Raw genomic sequence first — 24,018 nt, 5'->3', positions numbered from 1 at the left:
GAAGCAGAGACCATGTCAAGATTTAAGAATGGGTTAGATTGGTGGTTGAAGGAGAAAAGAATACAGGAATATGTGAACAGAGGGGGCACGTGGGATTAGGACAACTGCTCTCATGGAGGATAAACATCAACATGGACTGGGTGACCTGAACGACCTGTTTTCATGTTGTAATTCTCGGTAAGATAAAGAGCTTCATTTGGACTTTTCCTGGAAAATATGACATAATTGTAATGTATAAAAAACAGGAACCATGATAGATGAATTATTAACATTTCTGAACGTCTGAAGTTGGTGCTATGCCATGTATAATTGCTGTAACTGAAATTGTTCATGCATTGCATTATATTAGCAAAAGTAATCTATTTATGTTTTCTATTGCTACATACTGGAAGTCTAGAGTTGCATGGAGCAGTAACGTCCAATAGGTTGTACAGACTCCCAGGCTGCCTGTAATTTTTGCAGCCTGGATGAGACTGTTTTTCATATTTTTGTTTATTGTGAGAGGTTGCAGCCCCCCTTCTGCCATTTGAAGGGCTCCTCAACAGCTAGCTCCACTTCAGTCCCACGCTCCTGATCGTAGGACACCTGGTACGGAGGGGGCGGGGGGGGGGATCAAGTCAGAGGACCTCCTCATGGGTCTGCTTCTGGGACTGGCCAAGACGGCCATCTACAGGTCCAGGTTGGACGCGGCCCATGGGGGCTGTCGCTCGGGCTGCCTGCCTATCTTCTGCGGTCTTGTCTGCACCCGGGTGGCCCTGGAGAAGGAGCATGTGGTGTCCGTCGGTACGCCTGAGGCCTTCCGCGACCGGTGGGCACCGCAGGGACTGGGGTGCATAGTGGACATTGATAGTAATATTATTATTTAAGTTTATAAGCTTCATTTGTTTCATGGTTTAATTATTTATTTGTTGTGCCCCTCTAAAAAGGGAGCACGTTTGTTGGGTTTTTTGTTTGATGATACTGGGGCAACCTCGTGTCTCCTTATTCTTTAATTAAGAAAAGGCATACAGGTGCAGAAAATAATCAATAAGGCTAATGGAATGCTGGCCATTATATCTAGAGGACTGGAGTACAAGGGGGCAGAAGTTATGCTGCAGCTATACAAAACCCTGGTTAGACCGCACCTGGAGTACTGTGAGCAGTTCTGGGCACCGCACCTTCGGAAGGACATATTGGCTTTGGAGGGAGTGCAGCGTAGGTTTACTAGAATGATACCCGGACTTCAAGGATTAAGTTACGAGGAGAGATTACACAAATTGGGGTTGTATTCTCTGGAGTTTCGAAGGTTAAGGGGTGATCTGATCGAAGTTTAAAAGATATTAAGAAGAACAGATAGGTGGATAGAGAGAAACTCTTTCTGCTGATTGGGGATCCTAGGAGTAGGGGGCACAGTCTAAAAATTAGAGCCAGACCTTTCAGGAGCGACATTAGAAAACATTTCTAATCTCGCTCCTGAAAGGGTGGTAAAAGTTTGGAACTCTCTTCCGCAAACGGCAATTGATACTAGCTCAATTGCTAAATTTAAATGAGATCGATAGCTTTTTGGCAATCAAAGGTATTAAGGGATATGGGCCAAAGGCAGGTATATGAAGTTAGATCACAGATCAGCCATGATCTTATCAAATGGCGGAGCAGGCACGAGGGGCTGAATACATTACAATTATGTTCCTATACTGGATGTGGAGATGCCGGTGATGGACTGGGGTTGACAATTGTAAACAATTTTACAAGACCAAGTTATAGTCCAGCAATTTTATTTTAAATTCACAAGCTTTCGGAGGCTTCCTCCTTCGTCAGGTGAAGTATGGGTGTGGTAGTGTAGCGGTTATGTTACTGGACTAGTAATTCAGTAGGCCTGGACTACTAATTCAATAGAACTTGAGTTCAAATCCACCCTGGCAGCTTGAGAATTTGAAACAATAATAACTTTCAAGATGGAACTAAATACTTGGAAGAGGAAAAAAATTTGCAGGGCTATGGGGAAAGAGCAGACTAATCGGATAGTCCTTTCAAAGAGTTGGCACGCGCAAGATGGGCCGAATGGCGGCCTCCTGTGCTGTATGATCCTGTGGAAGCCTTTTATTTTTCACTTTCCAGGGAGGGAGTCGGTCCAGTCCAAGCTGAGGAGCGCTGGTGAGAATATAAGCGAATCTGCCAACAGGGAAACCAAGGTCACTTGGAGATCCTAATTCAGAGCCTGGGCGCCAGGGCGCGCGGTGCCTTGCGGGAGTTGTAGTCCGCCTCTCCCGCCGCCCAGCCCAAGGGGGAGGGGCGTGACTACGACTCCCAGAAAGCACCGCGCCTGACCCTAGCAACCACTCAGCCCCCCCTTTCCCCTCCCCTCCCCCCCCCCCCACCCGCTTGATGAAGGGGAAAGAAGACAAAACGGAGCTGATCCGTAGTATTGAGCGGCGACCGGGGCTTCGGATGTGTTGCTGTCATACAGGAGAGAGGGAGAGAAATATTATAAACTAATACCTACATTTTGTACAGGCTTTGCAAAAGGAGGAGAAATTATTTACATATATATATATATATTTTTTTTTAAAAAAAAATTTCTGTGTGAAGAAAACTTTATTTTGCAGTTTGGGGGTTGCATTGAATTGAAAAACAGGCCGAATGTTTAGGAATGGCTGAAGAGAACAACAAGGGTCATCCCAGTCACAGTAATAAAATAAAGGAAGCTGCAGTTGCTGAAGAAGGGGGCGAAGAAGAGGAGGAGGAGGGGGAAGAAGAAGAAGAAGAAGAGGAGGAGGAGGAGGAGGAAGAAGAAGGAGATCTGAGTTTGGGGAAGGCCCTGAAGCAGTGCGAACTGATCCAGAATATGATCGACATCAGCATCTCCAGCCTGGAGGGACTCAGGACCAAATGCGCCGCTTCCAACGACTTGACACAGCAGGCGATCCGGATGCTGGAGGTAAAATCGTAGCTGTTAATTTATATTTTTGGAGGTGAAACTCCGTAGTGGTGCGCGCTTGTTTAAACCAGGGGTAAAAGTGCAATAGGGGAAAGTGAGAAAAGAGAAGGCAATTGGGGGTAAAAAGCCCCCCCCCCCAAAATCCCTTCGCCCCGTAGATCCCTGATACAAGGGCAGAAAAATAAGGGGAAATAAAGCCTCAGGGAGAGACTCCAACAGTAGCTTTTAGATTTAAACCAGTACCGTCTGTTATTCTAATGCACTTATAAAGTGTATGATCGATCTCTGGATGATTTACTCATTTCAGATATTTTACACCTGCATATGTCATGCAAACTCACAAGCACACTGCACCATTGAGTCCATATACACAACATGGACCTGTCTCTTATCTGACCTCAACCAGTTGCTGTTGCTTCTGTTGAGACTGAAATAATATATATATTACAGCAATGATGCAAGTTACAAATTGCACCAAGGTTGTCGAACTGAACTGCACGCCCTTTTTTTATTTATCGTTTTTGAATTTTTTATTTATCGTTTTTGAATTTTTTTTGTTCGGTAAATTGTGTCATTTTTGTTTGTGCGTGTATATAATTTTATTATTGTGATCTCTTGTGTGCGTACAAAACGAAACGAAACTCGTTTGGTAGGAGGAGGAGGTCTTAGTCATAAAATGTTACGTGTGGTAATTTACCCACGATTAGCCATTAATTGTATTATTCCCAGTCTTGGCTATGTGTTTAACTGAGACCAACAGCTGACGTTAACCCTTAATCCCCAAGCCAACACATGCTGGTAAGGAGATACGCTTTCTTTATTTTAAGCAGTTTTACTGTACTAAGTACAGAAGTGATTTAGTACTTTTTTGTGCCTGGTCGTGAGGATTCCCAGCTCCACAGAGATTGTCTAACACTTTTTTGTGTCGCTCTTTTACGAGTGAGATTGTGTGTCAGCAGTTTTTTTTTGTGTGATCCTGGTAAGCTGCTGTCATAATAACTCGCCTGAAAATGTTTAAACGTGTCCAGGCATTAGCTGTGTCGTCAACTTTTTTAAAAGAGGAGGAATTGCAGTTTCTGCCGACGTGTTAGGAATATTCTTGACATTTTTACTGCGTTGGGAAAGTTGGTAATTTTTTTCAAAAGACTCCGTGCCAGTCGTAGGCCTGTGTCTAGCAGACACTACAACGATGAGATCAGCGTAACCTACTTCTCCCGAAATGAGCCGTCGCAACACTGCAGCAGTCGTCTGTCCTTTGTAAGCAGCTGTATTTTGAAAGAGGGCGGCTTTTTGGGGGTATATTCTGAGGATCACAACGATTTTTAGTGTGTGCATTTGTGTGTTTTAATCTTTATTTTAATTAATATAACTTGCGTTGCAAATGACAACTAAGATCTAACAAATATGGAGATGGTGGTCGTGTCTTTGGATAATGGAAGTTTTCTTCCAGTCAAGACCTGGTTTGGATGGCAACAGTACGAAAATCCTTTATGGATTATTGGGGGATGAAGTAATGCTGGTCTCCACAGTTGTGGTGTGTTGCTGTATCGTGTTGCGGCTGTTTCTAAAAATAGAACAGAACAACTCCTCCTCGTTTAATGAACAAGGTGATAAGAATATGCCACTACCGTACAAAGACACAAAGCTGATTCGATGCTTTCATATGTGCTTGGCATTTACGTGATTCAAAACATGGTTGAAATGTAGGGCAGGATTTTGACGTTAACAAGTATATTTGATCAGTTTTCTCATAAAAGGAAATTTTACAGCAAAACTAGTTTTAAGTTTTTTTTTGGGGGGGGGAGGTATTACATATTGGAGAATGAAGACGTTTACATTGAGATGATGCACAAAATGAATGGGTGCATATTTACAATTTCCCTCCTTTGTGTTTCTATATGTATTAAAGTTTTTTTTTAACCCCCCCCCCCCTGGACTAAAGCAACAAATTATATTGGACACTTCAGGAATTTGTACATATCTGTAGCTTGGGTTTGTATACAATTTGCACGTGCTTACAGTGGAACCTTCTGGATAAAGTGATACCTCGGTAGTTCTGGAGTGACTGCATGAGCTGGGTGGGATTTGTTGCCGCTTGAGGTTCAAGGTAGTTTGGTTGCATCCCCTGGGTTCAATTATGTTGGGGAGGATATGGAGTCCTGCTTACAGTACTAAATTGATTTAAATGTTTAGTGTAGGTTTGCCCCACATTGTATACATATTTGTCTAGTCTAGTGCTGTTAAGAGCAGAGAGTATGGAATGTAAGAGGACAGGTTAGTTGAGCTGCTCCAGTAATACTGGATGTTCTTGGTAACTGCTCCTGAAATTTTTTTGTTGTTGATTTTATATATGCATATTTGTTCATTTGCACAGACATAGTATAACATGGATGATTTCACCTGTGTTGGAATGAATGTTAATAGACAGAAAAAGACTCCTGTAATGTGTCTGCTTTACATCAATGCAGATTTTAGCACCTAATGGACAGCTTGTGTCTAATTTTGGAGCTGATCTGACCTTGTGCACCCATATAATTGAGGCAAGTAAATGGCTCGAGGGAATAGTTCGAGTAATCTGCCATTGTAATTAGTCTTCTATCCCAGTGCATGCTGGAGTTCACCTCTTGAACATGTGCTCATCGAAGGGAATATAACAACAACTTGGATTTATATAGCACCTTCAACATAGTAAAATGTCCCAAGACGCTTCACAGGAGCATTAACAAACAAAATTTGACATGGAGACACTCGGACAGGTTGGCAAAAGCTTGGTCAAAAGGTTAGGTTTTAAGGAGTGTCTTAAAGGAGGGTAGAGAAGTTTAGGGAGGGAATGCCAGAGCTTAGGGCCTAGGCAGCTGAAGACATGGCCACCAGTGGTGGAGCGATGAAAAACAGTGATGCGTAGGAAGCCAGAATTGGAGGAGCGCAGAAATCTCGGCGGGTTGTCGGGCTGGAGGAGTGTTATGGAAATAGGGAAGGGCGAGGCCCTGGAGGTATTTGAGTATAGACATTTGACATGCTTAGTGTAGGTCTTGTTTCTGCACAGAGATTGTAAAGCTGGACCATTGGATATGTCTGTCTATCTGTATAACCTATTTATCACTAAAGTGCAATCTTGATCTTGTTGAAGTAGGCAGCCATGATCATGCCAACAATTTTGAGAAATTCTGAATAGAGGAAAAAATGCTTAATTCCACTTGGCTGGAGGCTGGGTCAACCCATACCACTTGCTCATTTCCTAAAGATTGTGTGTAAGGGGAACAGAAGGAAATAAATACTTTTTGGCCACAGCAAAGGGAAAATTGTAATCTGCATTATCACGGCTTACTTATTTTCCTGTTTGCAGATAGTGGCAGTAGTGACACTTTTAACTTTGTTTATGCTATTGAGGTATTTTACATTGACCTTTCTAATCGTCACACTTCCAATTTAGTGAGTGTGTCTTTGAATTTCCTAGCCTTTGCATTGAAACTTTAGAAAAGCACATCAACCCCTATTTGGGTTGAAAAGTTATTTAGTAAATCCAGTGACATCTGAATTGGAAAAAATGAACCTAACTATACAGAGATTGCTGGTTGGTTGAATATAAATTCATGAATATAACTTTTATGCTTATTGGAAAAGAGACCTGGGTCTCTTCAAAAAGTGCTTTCTCTATGAATGGTTCTTTTTTAAATCCATAGCGTATCAGCCTTAGGCATCTGTGCTCCATTTCTATAGTTTCTCAGTTTTGAAGAGTATGCTTTTCATGTCAGTAGTTAGACATTCAGATTGGTGTATGTAAGCAATCTTTTTATATTTTTTTCATTAACAATGTCTCCTGACTCTAAGTCAACACGTGACTTTTTTTGCTCATTATTTATTTATGCAGAGCAGCTTACTAGGGCAGGGGAATCTTTTACATTATTGAACCCCTTGGTGAAAACTCATGGTCGCTGATAGCCTTTACCGAAGATTGAGTAAATTGATGACCTGTCTTTGTTTCCTATATAAAATGAATTGGGAAGGGTGGGGGAAAGAGTTGAAACAGACGAAGGAGGTGTATGATCTAGACACAATGGCAGTCCTATACCAATCTATATTCCATTTATATACTAGTTTTGAGAGTGGCAGATACATTTCAGATGTTATGCTTCGTATAAAACACTGAACAGTTTTGTAAAGTAAAAGGTATACAAAAACAAAGAAACCAAGTTACTTCCTGTTGCCTTTTTTTTTGAATTTGACATAATCTGGATAGGTTGTTGAGATAACAAGCAGAGAGACAAGCAGCTCACAATCTAGAGAAAATTCCAACCGTAACAGTGAACTCCTAATGGACTTCAGGACTTATTTAGATCATTTCCCCACTAGTTGAGCAGTGATCTTGAGGGGCTGGCCAGGCTAGCTGCTATTCATTGCAACTGTGCACCAGACTATGCATGAGCAATGTCACTGATGATCAGCTTGTATGATAGATGAATGGATTAGGGCAAATAAGAATCAGTACAAGCTCTTGTGGCGAATGTCGACTTTGATCCCAGCCTTGATGCTGTCAAGCTCTTTTGTCCTAATTGGGAAAGTTTTATTTCTTGTCTGTTCCATCAGACAAGTGTATAGAACAGGAGCACCTAAAAGAAAACTGAAGGCTAAAATCCACAACGGAAACAGAAAACACTAGAAATACACAACAAGTTTGTTAGCATCTGGGAACAAAAATGGGAGATGATTGTAATGAGCCATTGTTGTATCACTGGTGTAAAACATATTTTATTTCAGCACCCTTAAGTGCTACGTAAATGTTTGCATAAAGATAGTGATAAGAGGCTGTATATTAGAAAATCTTGGAAGGAAACCAATTAAAACCTAACACTTTTGTAGCTTTGTCTGAAACTGCAAAATGGGTTTGGTCACTTTATTTATGGAGGAAGGGGGGATGCAGAGTGGCAATGAGATAAAATAACTTGGTTTGCTATGTCTAATAGGTTGGGTTAACCAGAAGTATGAGTAAATACCGAACCCTTAAGAATAAATAAAAGCATGGATAGTGACTTGCCAGTGTTCTTTGTAGATCTATTCCAGTGCCGCCTAATTTAGGGTGACTACTGGATGCTCGCCTGTTTGTGAAGTGAGGAAGAAGAGGTGTTTGGGGCAGGATGCAGATGCAGTGTAGCGCTGCTATTACTTGACCTCTTCCTGGCATTTCAGTTTATCTCTCCATACCAGATGTCCCCTAGCATCAGTAGCGTGCAACAACAATATTATCTTTGTGACAGCTTCTATATTCTAAATGCAGCATTTGCATTTTGCTGGCATGATGTGACAGCTTAGAGTAGTGCATTGTTTCTTCCTCAGCTTTTCTTTCTTTTCCCCCCTCCCTGCCCACCAGGAATAATTTTCCATGTTCTTTTTAGAACTTGCGGAACCATAAGCCAGTTCTTTTTTTAAAGATCACCTGAAAGCTCTCCATTTTAATTTAACATTTGGTTTGTGCATATTGGCTAGGAACCAATAATTGAGTGTCACAGACTGCATCGCTAATTATTTGTTTTCTTAACTGCTGTATTTAAATTTTTTATAAGTTGTTTCAGTTGAACTGTCCCTTCGCTTAGAGGGCCAACAAAATGGGTGGTTTTAGCTTTTGTGGTTGTTAAGCAACTTAATGGCAGGTGCTGCTTATTGTTCCTGTTGACCTCTTTGTCTGCGTCCTGCACTTTACGGTTTCTGAATTTATTTGTACTAATTTTGAGCTGCTAATTATGGCAGTTTTATGAGGCCACAAATTCCAGCCCTTGATTCAAAGTAATTTAAAAAAAATAAAGTCTGAGTTTGAATTACAGTTCATTCAGGACATGGGCTAACTTCATAGCATACTATAAAGTTGAAGAGAATATTGGCCATATTTCCTGGTAATACTATTCCTTGCAGTGGTTATATCACAATTGTTCAAATTTTCATTGTGAACGTTATCAGTACTGAGAGCACCTGTCTGTAGAAAAAGACCCCAAATTGAATAAAAGCAACCCAGGTCATCTTGGGGATGGGGGTCAGTGGGAAAGGAGAGAGGGGAGTTGTCTGAAAAGCTGTAAAATTAATGCCTTGTAATCACTTGAGGTATCTGTTATTCTCTTAATACCTTAGTAGGGTTATGCCTTCAGTTATGAAGCCCCAATGTAAAATCAAGCAGTCCATTCATGCTATCCTGCTGGACCTACAGCCAATTTTTTGTTTTCTTCTGAAAGCCCTCACTACATTCAGCTCATTGGCCAGATTTATAACCATTGTGATTTCAGTGAAATAAATTCTAAAGGCACTATGATGAACTGGTGAACACAATTTGATGCTAATGTAGGGCCAGGTATGCTTTAATATATAGTCAGCTTTTCTTACGAAGTGCCACATGTGCAAAATAAAAAAAAACCTTATTTTTATGGTGTCAAGAAAATATTTTTCCGTTGTGTTTTAGCTTCATAGAATCATAGAAGTTTACAACATGGAAACAGGCCCTTCGGCCCAACATGTCCATGTCGCCCAGTTTATACCACTAAGCTAGTCCCAATTGCCTGCACTTGGCCCATATCCCTCTATACCCATCTTACCCATGTAACTGTCCAAATGCTTTTTAAAAGACAAAATTGTACCCGCCTCTACTACTGCCTCTGGCAGCTCGTTCCAGACACTCACCACCCTTTGAGTGAAAAAATTGCCCCTCTGGACCCTTTTGTATCTCTCCCCTCACCTTAAATCTATGCCCCCTCGTTATAGACTCCCCTACCTTTGGGAAAAGATTTTGACTATCTACCTTATCTATGCCCCTCATTATTTTATAGACTTCTATAAGATCACCCCGAAACCTCCTACTCTCCAGGGAAAAAAGTCTCAGTCTATCCAATCTCTCCCTATAAGTCAAACCATCAAGTCCCGGTAGCATCCTAGTAAATCTTTTCTGCACTCTTTCTAGTTTAATAATATCCTTTCTATAATAGGGTGACCAGAACTGTACACAGTATTCCAAGTGTGGCCTAACTAATGTCTTGTACAACTTCAACAAGACATCCCAACTCCTGTATTCAATGTTCTGACCAATGAAACCAAGCATGCTGAATGCCTTCTTCACCACCCTATCCACCTGTGACTCCACTTTCAAGGAGCTATGAACCTGTACTCCCAGATCTCTTTGTTCTATAACTCTCCCCAACGCCCTACCATTAACAGAGTAGGTCCTGGCCCGATTCGATCTACCAAAATGCATCACCTCACATTTATCTAAATTAAACTCCATCTTCCATTCATCAGCCCACTGGCCCAATTTATCAAGATCCCGTTGCAATCCTAGATAACCTTCTTCACTGTCCACAACGCCACCAATCTTGGTGTCATCTGCAAACTTACTAACCATGCCTCCTAAATTCTCATCCAAATCATTAATATAAATAACAAATAACAGCGGACCCAGCACCGATCCCTGAGGCACACCGCTGGTCACAGGCCTCCAGTTTGAAAAACAACCCTCTACAACCACCCTCTGTCTTCTGCCGTCAATCCAATTTTGTATCCAATTGGCTACCTCACCTTGCATCCCGTGAGATTTAACCTTATGTAACAACCTACCATGCGGTACCTTGTCAAAGGCTTTGCTAAAGTCCATGTAGACCACGTCTACTGCACAGCCCTCATCTATCTTCTTGGTTACCCCTTCAAAAAACTCAATCAAATTCGTGAGACATGATTTTCCTCTCACAAAACCATGCTGACTGTTCCTAATCAGTCCCTGCCTCTCCAAATGCCCGTAGATCCTGTCTCTCAGAATACCCTCTAACAGCTTACCCACTACAGATGTCAGGCTGTAGTGGGTACTAAGTCTGTAGTTCCCAGGCTTTTCCCTGCCGCCCTTCTTAAACAAAGGCACAACATTTGCTACCCTCCAATCTTCAGGCACCTCACCTGTTGTTTAAAATATGATCAATTAACTGACAAACTTTTGCTGGATTTGAGTTATACCTTAAGATCATCTAATTTTGGGGTGTAGTTTGGGTCCTAATACCCACAATAAAATAAGGGGACCGTTTACATTTATAAAAACAAATTGTGCAGTTCAAGGGATTAGTTAAATGTGCATGGAGGTTTTTTATTTAAAAAGCATGTGGTAATAGTTATCTATATTAACTTTTGGACTTTAGAGCGGGAAGTGAGTAGACTTGAAGAGATTAATGGGCTGAAAATGTGTCTTGTATGCACTGTCGTATAAATGTGAATGGCTGGGAATTTAATGCTGAGTCATCATACAAACTTGAACAGCAGACTGCTTAGTGTAAAATTAATATTTCCATTGTGTAAAAGTGTCATGAATTCTTAAGTGTCTAATCAATGGTGCATTTGATTCTGATCCTGAAATTGTCGTACATCTTTGACACTCTCACTGCTATAGTTTCAAGGGGTTGTGTTAAAACATTTAGAGCTTCCTTTTATCCCCCTCTTAGCCTGAACAGGATGCATTTCGTAATGATCAAAAGCTGAATTTCCACAGCATCCTCTTTTTATTGTGTTCTGCACCCATAAGATACGCATTGTCCATCCTTTAGTGAGTAAATCCTCCGACACCCTTCATATGTTGTGCATCAGAAGTAAATATTTTTGGGTATATTTGTATTATTTAGCCCTGCCCATGTACCTTCTAACAACCATAAAATAAGCCTAAAAATTGACTCATTCATCCATATTTTATACTCTAAATTAGTTAGATGATTGTATTGTCTAGGGTTTAGAACTCAGTTTTCAAATTATAAAGTCAACCAGTAAAACAAAAAGTTTTGAAATTCTAATAGCATATAACACTTCTAGCAATATAATATAACAGCAGTTCCTCTAGCCTATACACTTGAATATAACCTGAGTGGCAAATGCTGTATTTTCAAAGTTTTTAAGTCTGTTATTAATCAACCTTTAATCTTTTATCACCACATGCATTTTGAATATAGCATGCATTAACCATAACCTGTCATTGTATTTCCAAGTAATTCATTGCATATGAAGAGTATTGAGATGATTCTGGGAGATGTGACCTGACACAAGGTGAATGTAGTTCTTTCTTTAAACTGCGGTCTGTGAACCTCCTATTTTCTTCTCTGCATTGTTAGTGCTTTCATTTTTATACACCTTTTTTAAAGCATCAAGTCTATTCACAGCTTGAAAAGGAGGAAAAGTATGTGTTGAACTTCCCGCTCCCATCCTATTGGTTTATCATTTTGCACCCCCATCCACCACCTTAAACATTCACTTCTTCCACCACTGGTGCACCGTGGCTGCAGTGTGCACCATCTACAAGATGCACTACAGCAACTCACCAAGGCTTCTTCGACAGCACCTCCCAAACCTGCAACCTCTACCACCTAGAAGGACAAGGGCAATACCATCACCTGCATGTTCCCCTCCAAGTCACACACCCTCTTGACTTGGAAATATATCGCTGTTCCTTCATCGTCGCTGGGTCAAAATCCTGGAAAACTCTACCTAACAGCATTATGGGAGTACCTTCACCACACAGACTGCAGTGGTTCAAGAAGGAGGCTCATCACCACCCCCTCTAGGGCAATTAAGGATGGGCAATAAATACTGGCCTTGCCGGCAAAGCCCACATTCCATGAATGAATTAAAAAAAAACCCTTTCAAATAAAATAAGTATCCTGGATTCTTCCCTTGAAGAAGACCTGATTCATTTTTCCTAAAAAAGCAGGTGGGGAAATTCATTTTCCAAATGTTTTGTCTCCTTGGCTGTTGTGGGAAATTCTATTATTTCTACTATAAAGTGAATTGAATAAGCACACCTAATTTGTTTTCTTAGAAATATCTTACTGGTGTTAAAGATGATAGACAATTCCCAAGGCCCACAGTGCAGGACACCACTAGGGTTGAAAAGAATTAAAAAAACCGATAAATCAGAAACCAGTGATTAAGATGTTGCCAAGCTTGAATTCAAAGATAGATATGGATGAGGAAAGCCATTTAGCCCAACCTGGCTAAATGTTAAGAGTGAAAATTGTACATGGAAGCAAAAGGTACGTAAGCTGTTCTACAGTTTTGAGCTCCTGGTAAAGATGAGAGTAGGAGACTGCGATGAGTCTTGCTTACATGGGGATGAGAAGTACAGTGAAAAGGGAGAATGTGTAGATTGGTGGATTTAGAGCTGAAGAAAATTCAAAGTGCTGGTCATCATTGTATTGACAGATATAAGAAAGGCTGGCATGCATAAAGAGAGATTGGAAGTGAGAGAGGGATCACACATCAGGTGGTAAAGAAAGAACTTACATTTATATGGCACCTTATCATGCCTCTTAAGATATCCCAAAGTGTTTCACATTGAATTAATTACTTTTTGATGTGCAGCTACTGTTATATAGACTAACATGGTAGCCATTTTGTGCACATCAGTGAGATGAATGACCATTTAACTTGTTTTTTTTGGTGGTGTTGAATGAGGGAGAAATCTTGGGCAGGGCCCATTAAGAACTTCCTGCTTGTATTAAGCTTATTCTTGTATCCTGTTCAGTTGTGCAAGAGGCAAATAAAGTAGTATTGAAGTCTTGGCCAGAAATGGGCTATATAGTTAAGAGTTGTTGCCCTGAATCTAAGGTACATGGTTTTCACTTGCTGCTGTGAAAAGATGAACAAAATTGGGTGGTGTCATGAGTTATAGATTTCATCACCTCTTCTGGGAACATTTAAAGGTTGATTAACATCTTTGTTTTCTAGGTCATTGATGTTAGTTTTAATTGTAGAAAGGAAAGGGTAAGAACACCTAATTAGGTCCTCATCTGTATTTGAAGGAGTAGTGTAGTTTAATTGTGCTTTTTTTAAAAAGGAAAATGTTAGCATCTTTCTTTTATTTAAGGGAAATTGAAATTTTCTTTGATCAAATCAAAATGTCTTCAGAGTGGTACACCTTCTATTCCCATTTGTCCTGAAGTAATGGATACTTGAGAGTTATCAACTATGGATGGATTTTTACATTGGGTGCTGTGTCAATTGTCTCTGGGCAAATGGGATAATATTGGAGGGGTTGAGACATCCTGGTGACTACATCTGCAGACTGACTCGCTGGGGTAGATGCTGGATTTAAATATTTGGTCCCTTTTTGAATTTTGTGCTAATCAGGGTCAGACGTAGCGTGGTTATGTTTTGAATGAAGCTCCATCCTAGAAATATGCCTGCGCTCCAACCATGGGAAGGTGATTCCTATTGCACCAGCATGATACTTTTCCATTTTTCACAACAGTCGTCTTGTGTCCTTCAAGTGAAATTGTCAATTTAATGTCAGTTGGTTGCCCTTTGGGAATAAAGCTATGGTCAGTGTTCTGAATTTTCTTGTTCCTTTTTAAACTTCAATTACACCGTCCTACACACACACACATTTCACAGGATCCTTGCAGCTCGTAGCTAGATATGACTTTTGTCCTATCAGTCTGGCTGGATTTGAACACAGGATTCAGAGGTGAACGGCCAGCATCTAACCCACTGCCGTATCCAACCATCCGTTTGATTCCTTTTCACAAGGGATATTTGGGGAAAAGCACAGTTTGAGACACACCTCATCTGCTGTACTGTTTTATGTCAGACTGTCCTGAAGTGGCTTTGTGCTGAAGGTTGATATTCCATTTTATTTCTCATAGCAGTAAAGTAGATGATTACATCAGTTGCCCTTGAACAGGATTGCTCTCAGTGAGTGGGCTGGGATGCATTATCAGTTTGTTGAATTTGATGAGCCTTGTTCAGCGGTTGATCTCACACCCCAACCTACTCACAAAGAACAGTATGTTTTTTCACAGGAACTACCACAGCATTGAGTGTGTGCATGATCACATTGGCAGAGAACTGGCATAATGTTTCATGCTGTTTTGGCTGGCTGACTTGGGTATCAGGCAGGACTTAGTCCCTTGTCTCCCTTTTGTTATCTTCCAACCCATGCACCCTTTAAGAGGTTGGTAAGCCCAGTAATCTTCACAGCTACCTTCTGTGTCACTCTGACTAACTGGAGGATGTCCAGCTGGTTTTCCCTCCTTTCATGTTGGGATGTGCAATTCTCCCCTCTGGTCTTATGCTCATTGACCTGGCTGAGGTCAGTAATTTGCTGTTGTTGGTGAAGGCTTAATTATCAAAGTTTATTTTTTTTCCTGATCAAGCTGACATTTTTTTGTAATGGTCCTTAGCAAACTTTTGTATTTAAAAATCAATAGCCTAAATGCTTAGTGCTGGTTTGTAGGATATTCGCCCTCTCCCCATGTAGTCTTACAGTGTATAGTAGCCATGATGTGGAGATGCCGGTGATGGACTGGGGTGGACAAATGTAAGGAATCTTACAACACCAGGTTATAGTCCAACAAATTTATTTTAAAATCACAAGCTTTCGGAGATTATTCCCTTCGTCAGATGAATGATATAGTAGCTCAGATAGTAATGAAGGAAAACTTGCACATTGAGTTGAAATGTAAGTATGCCCATTGTAGGCCTGCATTTGTCGCTTCACTTTTAAATTTTATGCATCTTCTGAATCTTGAAGTACATAAGCCATAAAATGAAAAGAAACTCATAATCTGTATTAAAAAGGGCAAAATGCAATTCATAAGTAATCATATTATCTGCTTAATCCGTGTATTGGAAAGTTTGCTTAGTTTTTATTTACCTGTTGAATGTTAGTAAATGGGGATTAGGAATTTTTTTAAGAAAAAGTTTACGTTACTGGAATGTCCACTGTTTACTCTAACATGTCCACACTTTTATTTTAATACAGCAACTCTGAGATTCTCTGAGTTACTTGACTCAAGTTGCTTGCATGAAGGATATCAAATGGATTGATTAAAGGAAGCTTTAAATTCTTTGAAAGAATGTTGAAGAATTCACTGTTTATATTGGTTAAAAAAATAAAACTGGGATGTTTTAGTAGATAATCAGTATCATGTGAGTCCAACTGATCTCTTGTAAAAATATTGTCCATGTATATTGGTTATTCCGCACTTTTTTAAAATCATGCTTCACTAAATCTTTTGACATGAGTTATTCATGCATTACAATACCTTGAAAATGGGCTACTTTGTTGTAAAAGGGAGAACAGTACACAGAACACAACCAGCAGTGTTTTAAAATGAGTTACTCAATACTTGTATTTTGGTTTGGAGCGATTTGAGAACGTGATGTCAGTGAACATCTTTTCCATCCAAGTTTAGTTGGCCCATTTTAATTTTACTGAAGGGAATGCAGTCATTTCTGTTTTTATTACTTTTTCTTATGCTACAATACCACAGAGAGTTTTAGAACATGGGGGAGAAAATCTGTCTTTGAGGACAAAAGAGTCTTTGAACACACCAGCTTTCAAATTCTGAATGTGAAGTCTGTTACTCATCCAAAAAAGAAAAGAGCCAAGCTGGTAGCATATGGATATCGAAAAAGGCAATTTCCCCAGTGACTGTTGGATGGTGGATGCAAGCTGTACAATGCAAATTAAATGCTGAAAAACTATGCTGCAAGATAAAATAAATGATTTTGATGGGACAATGCTTGGATGATTATTCAAGCATCAAAATGCTAATATAACTGGGAAGTATTGCCATAGTTTAAGTGGGAATTAAATACTTCGAAGTAAAACATTAATGGGTAGGGGAAAAAGCAGAGAAATTAGATTAGAGCAAGGAGCTAGATCCTGCACAATAATAATGGTCGAATGACCACCTCCACGGCTGAAGTATTATGTCTCTGTTCATTTTTTTTTTACCAGAGAAGTGTGTTTGCATATGATGGCAAATTCAGACTCTTGGAGTGGATATCTTTTAAGGTCAAATTGTAAAGGTGGTGTCCCAACATACAGTGCCACAGGTTTGTACCTGTGCTTCTCCATGTGGTAAGATGATGATCTTGGCATTGTGGGGAAGTATCGAGCAGAGACTAGGTTCCCAAAGAAGAGGAAAACCTCTCTAGATAGCTGTCATGCGCATCATATATACAGGATTCAAAGTGACAAAAGCTGCTTTTTTAGCCAATTCAAAGCCTAGCATCTGAAGCTGCCATTGTGAATGGAACTATTTGAGGGCTACCAATATACAAAAGTTTAGATGATAATTACGGATCAAGAGAAATTCTGATAATTAGTTTTTTGAAAATATTGTGTGATAAGCAATTGTATTTTTAACTTGAAAAGGGCAGTTTGTTGCTCAGTAAAGGGCTGAAGTATTGCAGGTCTGTTTTTTTTCCCCCCATCACTTAAATGACTCAACCGATGTGGCAGAGATGCCATTTCACATCCTTTCCAGATTATCTAGCACAGTGTTGCTGAGTCAAAGTAATGTAAATGCACACATGACTCCAGAAATGCCTTCTGTTTTTCATTGTGCCTGTATCCATGTATGATTTTAGTACAAAATAGCATATCTACAAACATTAAAAATATTGTTCCTGTGGTGCTCTCATATTTAGAATGTTTTTTTCAGATCTTGCAGCTTAGCCACATATGGGTCCGCAGTGGTCACCCATAAATCCATGGTCACAGACGATGCTGATGGTCGATATTATGCAGTCCCTTATGTCAAAGAATAACAACATGAGAGAAAGTTTTCTTTTAGCCCATCAAGCCCACTTGCTGCAACTGACTACGTACAGTTTATTTAATCCTTACCACACTGTGGATGAGTTTATTCAGCTAGGTGTGATTAGGTTCTGTTGCTGCCAATGGTGACTCAGCCATTAGCATTCTTTTCCAGTTTGACACATTTTCACAAAGATTGAAGTGGTGCCTTGTGACCAGGCAAGCAAATATTGGGTTTCAATTAGCTGAAATTGCCCTGTCAGAAGTGATCAATGTGCTCTGATATGCTTTGTAGATACGACATAAACATTTTAAAAAGTTGATTGATATTGAAATGTCCTGAACAGAAAATACTTCAAGTGTAAGCATGTTAAATTGGCAATGTTGGAAATAGAAATTTATCATAAAGTTCTCTCGTTGCCCCTCTTTTTTTCCTAGAGGTTGCAGTCCATGGTGGAATGAAGTGCCATGGTATTCCATGTTTTACAAACTTGTCTGAGACTGGACTGTGTTCTGGATATTTTCTCTGGAGCCACCACAGCTGAACCCATCCTCATCCATCTTTTGTGTGCATGCATGCGTGTGTGTGCACTGTTGGGGCGGTGCAAAGAGGGAACAGAAAGGAGGATCACAGGAATGTCAACCGTGGCAGATTAGCCTGGGGACAATGAGGCCACTTCAAGCAGCAACAACAACTTGCATTTATATAATGCTTTTAACGTAGAAAAATGTCCCAAGGTGTTTCACAGAGGTGTAATCAGACAAAAAATGGACGCCGAGCCAAAGGAGATGATATTAGGACAGGGGACCAAAAGCTTGGTCAAAAAGTAGGTTTTACAGAGGGTCTTAAAGGAGGAGAGAGCTGGACAGACCATTGGGTTTAGGGAGGGAATTCCAGCACGTGGGGCCGTGGCAGCTGAAAGCATGGTCACTTCTGGTGGGACAAAGGATGGGAGGGATGCACAAGAGGCCATACTCGGAGGAATGGAGAATTCTGGGTGTAGGGGTGGAGGAGGGTACAGAGATGGGGAGGGGAGGCCATGAAGGGATTTAAACATAAGGGTGAATGGAAGCATTGGAGGACCAGGAGACAATGTAGGTCAGCAAGGACAGGAATGATGTGTGCGATTCAATATGGGCAGCAGAAGTCTGGATGAGCTAAAGTTTACAGAGTGTGGAGGATGGGATATCGCCAGGAGAGCATTGCAATAGTCAAATCTGGGGGTAACCAAAGCCTCGAGTTTCAGCAGCATATAGGCTGAGGCAGGGTTGGAGGCGAGTGATGTTGCTGAGGTGGAAGAAGGTGGTCTTTATAATGGAGAGGATATGGGGTGAGGAGTTCATCCGGGGTTGAAAGGACACTGAGGTTGCAGATAGTCTGGTTCAATCTGAGACAGTGAGATCAGCTGACTCACCACGATCATAGTTTTGAGCTTTGTTATCTTCATGGTCTCAATTGCTCACTACCTCACAAAATAGTGAATTTACCCACTGAGCCATTGGACGCTGGTTACTTTCATGGGACTTAGATACTGAGCAAAACTTAAGGGTTTATTTAGACAGTGTAAAACTAGTTGCACCAGCCAATTTTGTTTGCTGCTGTGATGAACAATTAATTGGGGCAGTTTATATTTACTCCAATGATCGATGCACAGCATGACATAACCAAAACAGGGCAGAGATGCTGCATCAACTGTATTTGCTGGGACTTCAACAAAAATGAGGGGTGAATTCTAATCTCTACCTTCATTTGAAGTTTGTTCATTTTGAACCGATCTCTATTTAGAGTCTGATTCAAAATTGTTATGATTTGAGCTTGCTTCAGCTATTTTTTCCCTAATGTTCAACACAAAAGTCTGCTAAAATAGCTAAGCCCTCACTCCCTATGAACCGAAATTTGACCTTGCGTGCGAAATATTTTGGGATAGCATGCCATGGTCAAACAGTGAACCCTTTTTACTGTTAAGGTATATATTAGAAACAGCATGGGATCCCACCATATTCTCCTGATTTCTCCAATTGACAGCACATACCATCCTGACATCATCAGACTCGGGATGAAAACCATGAATCAAGTTTAATAAGTGGCAAGGTTAGCAGCTGCCAGATTAAAATGAGATTTTAGTGCGATTATAATATTTCACCTAACAAAAATCAAGAAGCCTTCTTGATTCAGAGCAGTTCTTTGCACTACTTCAAAAAACTTAGACCATGCAAGGCAAAAAGTCTTTTATAAACATAGAAATAATAAAAGGGTAGTCAAAGGAAGTGTGGGACCGATTAGGGACAAAAAAGGAGATCTTCTTGTGGAGGCAGAAGGCATGGCTGAGGTACTAAATGAATACTTCTCATCGGTCTTCACTAGAGAAGAGGATGCTGCCAATGTAGCAGTAAAGGTAAAGATATTAAAGTAGATAAAGAATAGGTACTTAAAAGATTGACAGTACTCAAAGTAGAAAAGTCACCCAGTCCAGATGGGATTCATCCTAGGTTACTGAGGGAAGTAAGGGTAGAAATTGCGGAGGATCTGGCCACAATCATCCAATTCTCCTTCGATATGGGGGAGGTGTTGGAGGACTAGAGGATTGCAAATCTTACACCCCGTTCAAAAAAAGGGGAGAGGGATAAACCCGACAATTACAGGCCAGTCAGCCTGACGTCATTGGTGGGGAAACTTTGAGACAACAGCCCGGGACAAAATTAATTGGCACTTGGTAAAGTATGGGCTAATAAATGGAAGTCAGCATGGATTTGTTAAAGGAAAATTGTGTTTGACTCACTTGATTGAGTTCTTTGATGAAGTAACGGAGAGGATTGATGAGAGTAGTGCATTTGATGTGTATATGGACTTTCAAAAGTCATTTGATAATATACCATACTTGTAAGCAAAATGAAAGCCCATGGAATTAAAGGGACAATGGCAGCGTGGATACAAAATTAGTTAAGGGACAGAAAGCAGAGAGCAGTGGTGAACAGTTGTTTTTCAGACTGGAAGGAAGTATACTGTGGTGTTCCCCAGGGATCAGTATTAGGACCATTGCTCTTTTTGATATTAATGACACGGATTTTGGTACAATTTCAAAGTTTGCATATGACACAACTCTGGAATGTAGTAGACAATGAGGAGAATAGTAACAGACTTCAGGACATAGACAGACAGGTGAAATGGGCAGACATGTGGCAGATGAAATTTAATGCAGAGAAGTGTGAAGTGATACAGTTTGGAAGGAAGAATGAAGAGAGGCAATATAAACTAAATGGTACAATTTTTTAAAGGGGGTACAGAAACAGAGAGACCTGGGGGTATATGTACACAAATCTTTGAAGGTGGTAGGACAAGTTGAGAAGGCTGTTTTTTTTTAAAAAAAAGCATATGGGATCCTGGGCTTTATTAATAGAGGCATAAAGTAGAAAAGCAAGGAAGTTATGCTAAACCTTTATAAAACACTGGTTAGGCCTCAGTTGGAGAATTGTGTTCGATTCTGGGCACCACACTTTAGGAAGGATGTCAAGGCCTTAGAAAGGGTGCAGATTAGATTTACTGGAATGGTACCAGGGATGAGGGACTTCAGTCATAAGAACATAAGAACATAAGAAATAGGAGCAGGAGTAGGCCAATCGGCCCTTCGAGCCTGCTCCGCCATTTAATAAGATCATGGCTGATCTGATCCTAACCTCAAATGGAGAGACTGGAGAAACTGGGATTGTTCTCCTTAGAACAGAGACGATTAAGGGGAGATTTGATAGAGGTGTTCAAAATCATGAATGGTTTTGATAGAATAAATAAGGAGAAACTGTTTCCAGTGGTAGAAAGGTTAGTGACCAGAGAACACAGATTTAAGGTGATTGGCAAAAGAACCAGAGGCGACATGAGGAAACATTTTTATGCAGAGAGTTGTTATGCACTGCCTGAAAGGGTGATGGAAGCAGATTCAATAATAACTTTCAAAAGGGAATTGGATAAATACCTGAAGAGAAAAAAAAACTACAGGGCTATGGGTGAAGTGTGGGACGAATTGGATAGCTCTTTCAAAGAGCCGACACAGGCACTATGATACTAAGTTTTGTTTTACATCAACATTAAACTTGTGGAGTGTTAACTGGAATGTCGAGACAGAACTGAAGCTGAAGCAAAGCAAAGTGAGTTTCATCCCTTTGTGCTCCAGTGTTGTGTTGGACTCTGACTTTGGATTCAGGCTGCGTTTATACAACAACAATAACTTGCATTTATAGAGGTGCTTCACAGGAGGAGCATCAGACAAAATCCTAAAGAAGGAGATATTGGGATGGATGACCAAAAGCTTGGTCAAAGTAGTAAGTTTTAAAGAGGGCATCAATGGAGGAGAGAGGTGGAGTGTTTTACGGAGGGATTTCCAGAGCTTAGAGCCCAGATGGCTGAAAGCATGGCTGCCTATGGTGGGACGTATAACTTCAATGTTGGTGCAAAAGTAAAACCACTTTGTACCAATGTCACAGTTGCGTTATGAATGTACCCCAAATCCAATTTATATCTGTTATACCAGCTACTCCATTTCTCCAGTGGAAATAAGCATATTCTGATGAAAAATTAGGGTCCTGAGTTCAGGAATCATTCCCATTGCTCTTCCAAAACTGCACATAGTATTCCAAATGTGATCTATAAAAGTTTGAAACAACTTGTGCATGTCTGTGTGTATTCATAACCAGTGAAATGGAAAGTCCAATTTGTGAACCAAATAATGCCTGTTGTGTGTAGTATAGCCAATATTGAATCAGTGGCTTGTACACTGTTGAGTTAAGGTCAAAGCAAGGAGTCCATATCAGCAAGTAGCTTATCACATTGTTTCAGCTATAGTAAAGAGATAAAAATTGCTGGTTGCAACCATGAAGTATCAAATTATTCACTCAAAGTTTTTTTTATTTTATGAAAACTCAGTTAATATTGTGCTATTAGTTTGGCTGGTTTAGACATTGCATTAAATTGTGATGTTTTCTGTTCAAAAGAATAGTGCTGGTTATTCAGAATACAGCACACCTGTTTTCTTTTGATAGTGTATCTAACTAGCTGATACTTATCTGATAAAACTAATTGTATTGGGTTAGTTTCTGTGATACATTGTCAAATGATCTCTGTAAATGTACTTTCCCCCCCCCCCTCCTTTTCTGTCTGTCTTTATCTTTCCACGTCCCACATGCAGTATAAGCAGCAGGTGAGTAGTACAAGTCATTGGCAATGACCTCTTGTAATGGAAGTTGCATGCACATGAGACAGACTGGTTGTTAAACCACGTTGTAGAGCTGTTTTTCTCTTTTTTTCCGGCCCCCCTCCCCGATTTTTCAGGTAGTACAGCTGGCTGTGCACCTTTCCTTGTGTATCTGGTTCTATTATTGATGCTTATTGTTGAGAGAGATTACCTCTTCCTTTGACTGTAGTTTAGCTCAGGCTGGATGAAGTCTTGACTTGGCAGATTTATGTGGGAACAAGTTCTATGGAGGTAGAGAGATCCTTAGGTGTTGCAGTGGTGAATTCTTGGCAGGACATCCTGTCACTTTTTTTGAGAGAGATTGACATCTGATTCAGAGATTAGTAATTACATTAAAACAAAGTTTTAAATTGTCTCTGTGTCATATTCTGCCCGCCTAGGTGGAGGTTTGACGTCATTGGGTTTAGACAATACCAAAATTTCCTGAAATTGCTTTTATAATGAACTTTAAATGCCTGAGGTTATGTTCAGCCCCTTTTTCAATGCACAGTGCAAAATAAACAGCTCAGTGAAAAGCTGGGAACAGTTTCACCTAACAGTTTGAGAACTCTTGCACCATAACCATGATTAGTGTGTGTTCTTGGCTTTGAGTTTTCACATTTTATTTTATTTTATAACTACTATACATCAAGGCAAAGTACTAGAACAAGGTTGTAGTACAACCATTGTTCAAGGTCTTCTCATAACCAGCATCTGATGTGCCTCTGTAACAATGTTGGTCCCAGTGGAACGTGCAGAGACAGAAGTGTCCAGAGTCCAAGAAAATGCTGTATGTTGTTTAATTTCCATGTGCTTTTTGCAATTTTTCAGTCAACTGTGTTTAAAAGTTAAAAAAAATTGTTTACTAGAAACGATATACTCCATGTTACATGCAATATAAAATTAATGGCCAGATGACTTGGTGGGTAAATGCATCACCCAGAGTCGTAACAAGCCACCTGAGCCATAAAAAGATCCCAAAACTATTCAGAGTTTGCTGATCCCACATAAGGGAACGTTTGAGCTCTACAGTTGGCATCAGCACCCCAGTGAAAGGAAAATTTAGCCAGGGGTCTCGAGCCTCCGATTGCTATCTAGTGATTCCACTTGGAAAATGTGACTGTTGAATGAGGACAAGTTGGGGTTTACCTGTCGCCCCCCCCCCCCCCCCCCCCCCGCCACCGGCCCACATACAGTCATATTTGAAAAGGTTCCAGTAGAGGCATTCAGGGTCAGCGCCTGAAACAGGTGCCTGTGGATTGGAATCCGCAGCTTGCTGGCAATATGCTGATGAGGGATGTGGCATGAGGCGCAATTTCGGGGGAGCCTCT

At 40.5% G+C, this 24,018-nt stretch overlaps 1 protein-coding gene across 9 annotated transcripts in view; it reads left to right on the top strand.

Annotated features, from left to right (window-relative positions):
* Positions 1–2,349: 2,349 nt before the first annotated feature.
* ksr1a (kinase suppressor of ras 1a) overlaps positions 2,350–24,018 on the top strand; it is a 153,111-nt gene continuing 131,442 nt past the window's right edge. For 8 of the 9 annotated variants that reach the window (XM_068008399.1, XM_068008391.1, XM_068008394.1 and 5 more), the window contains exon 1: positions 2,350–2,917. In XM_068008399.1, coding sequence (XP_067864500.1) covers positions 2,630–2,917 — 288 coding nt within the window. In that variant the 5' untranslated portion in view covers positions 2,350–2,629. Of the gene's footprint in view, positions 2,918–3,952; positions 4,175–24,018 lie in introns of those variants that run through there. The other variant, XM_068008396.1, reaches the window with a different exon arrangement.

This window comes from Heptranchias perlo, chromosome 28 (genome assembly GCF_035084215.1).
Source record: "Heptranchias perlo isolate sHepPer1 chromosome 28, sHepPer1.hap1, whole genome shotgun sequence".
NCBI lineage: Eukaryota > Metazoa > Chordata > Chondrichthyes > Hexanchiformes > Hexanchidae > Heptranchias > Heptranchias perlo.
This window is presented reverse-complemented; position numbering and strand designations above follow the sequence as displayed.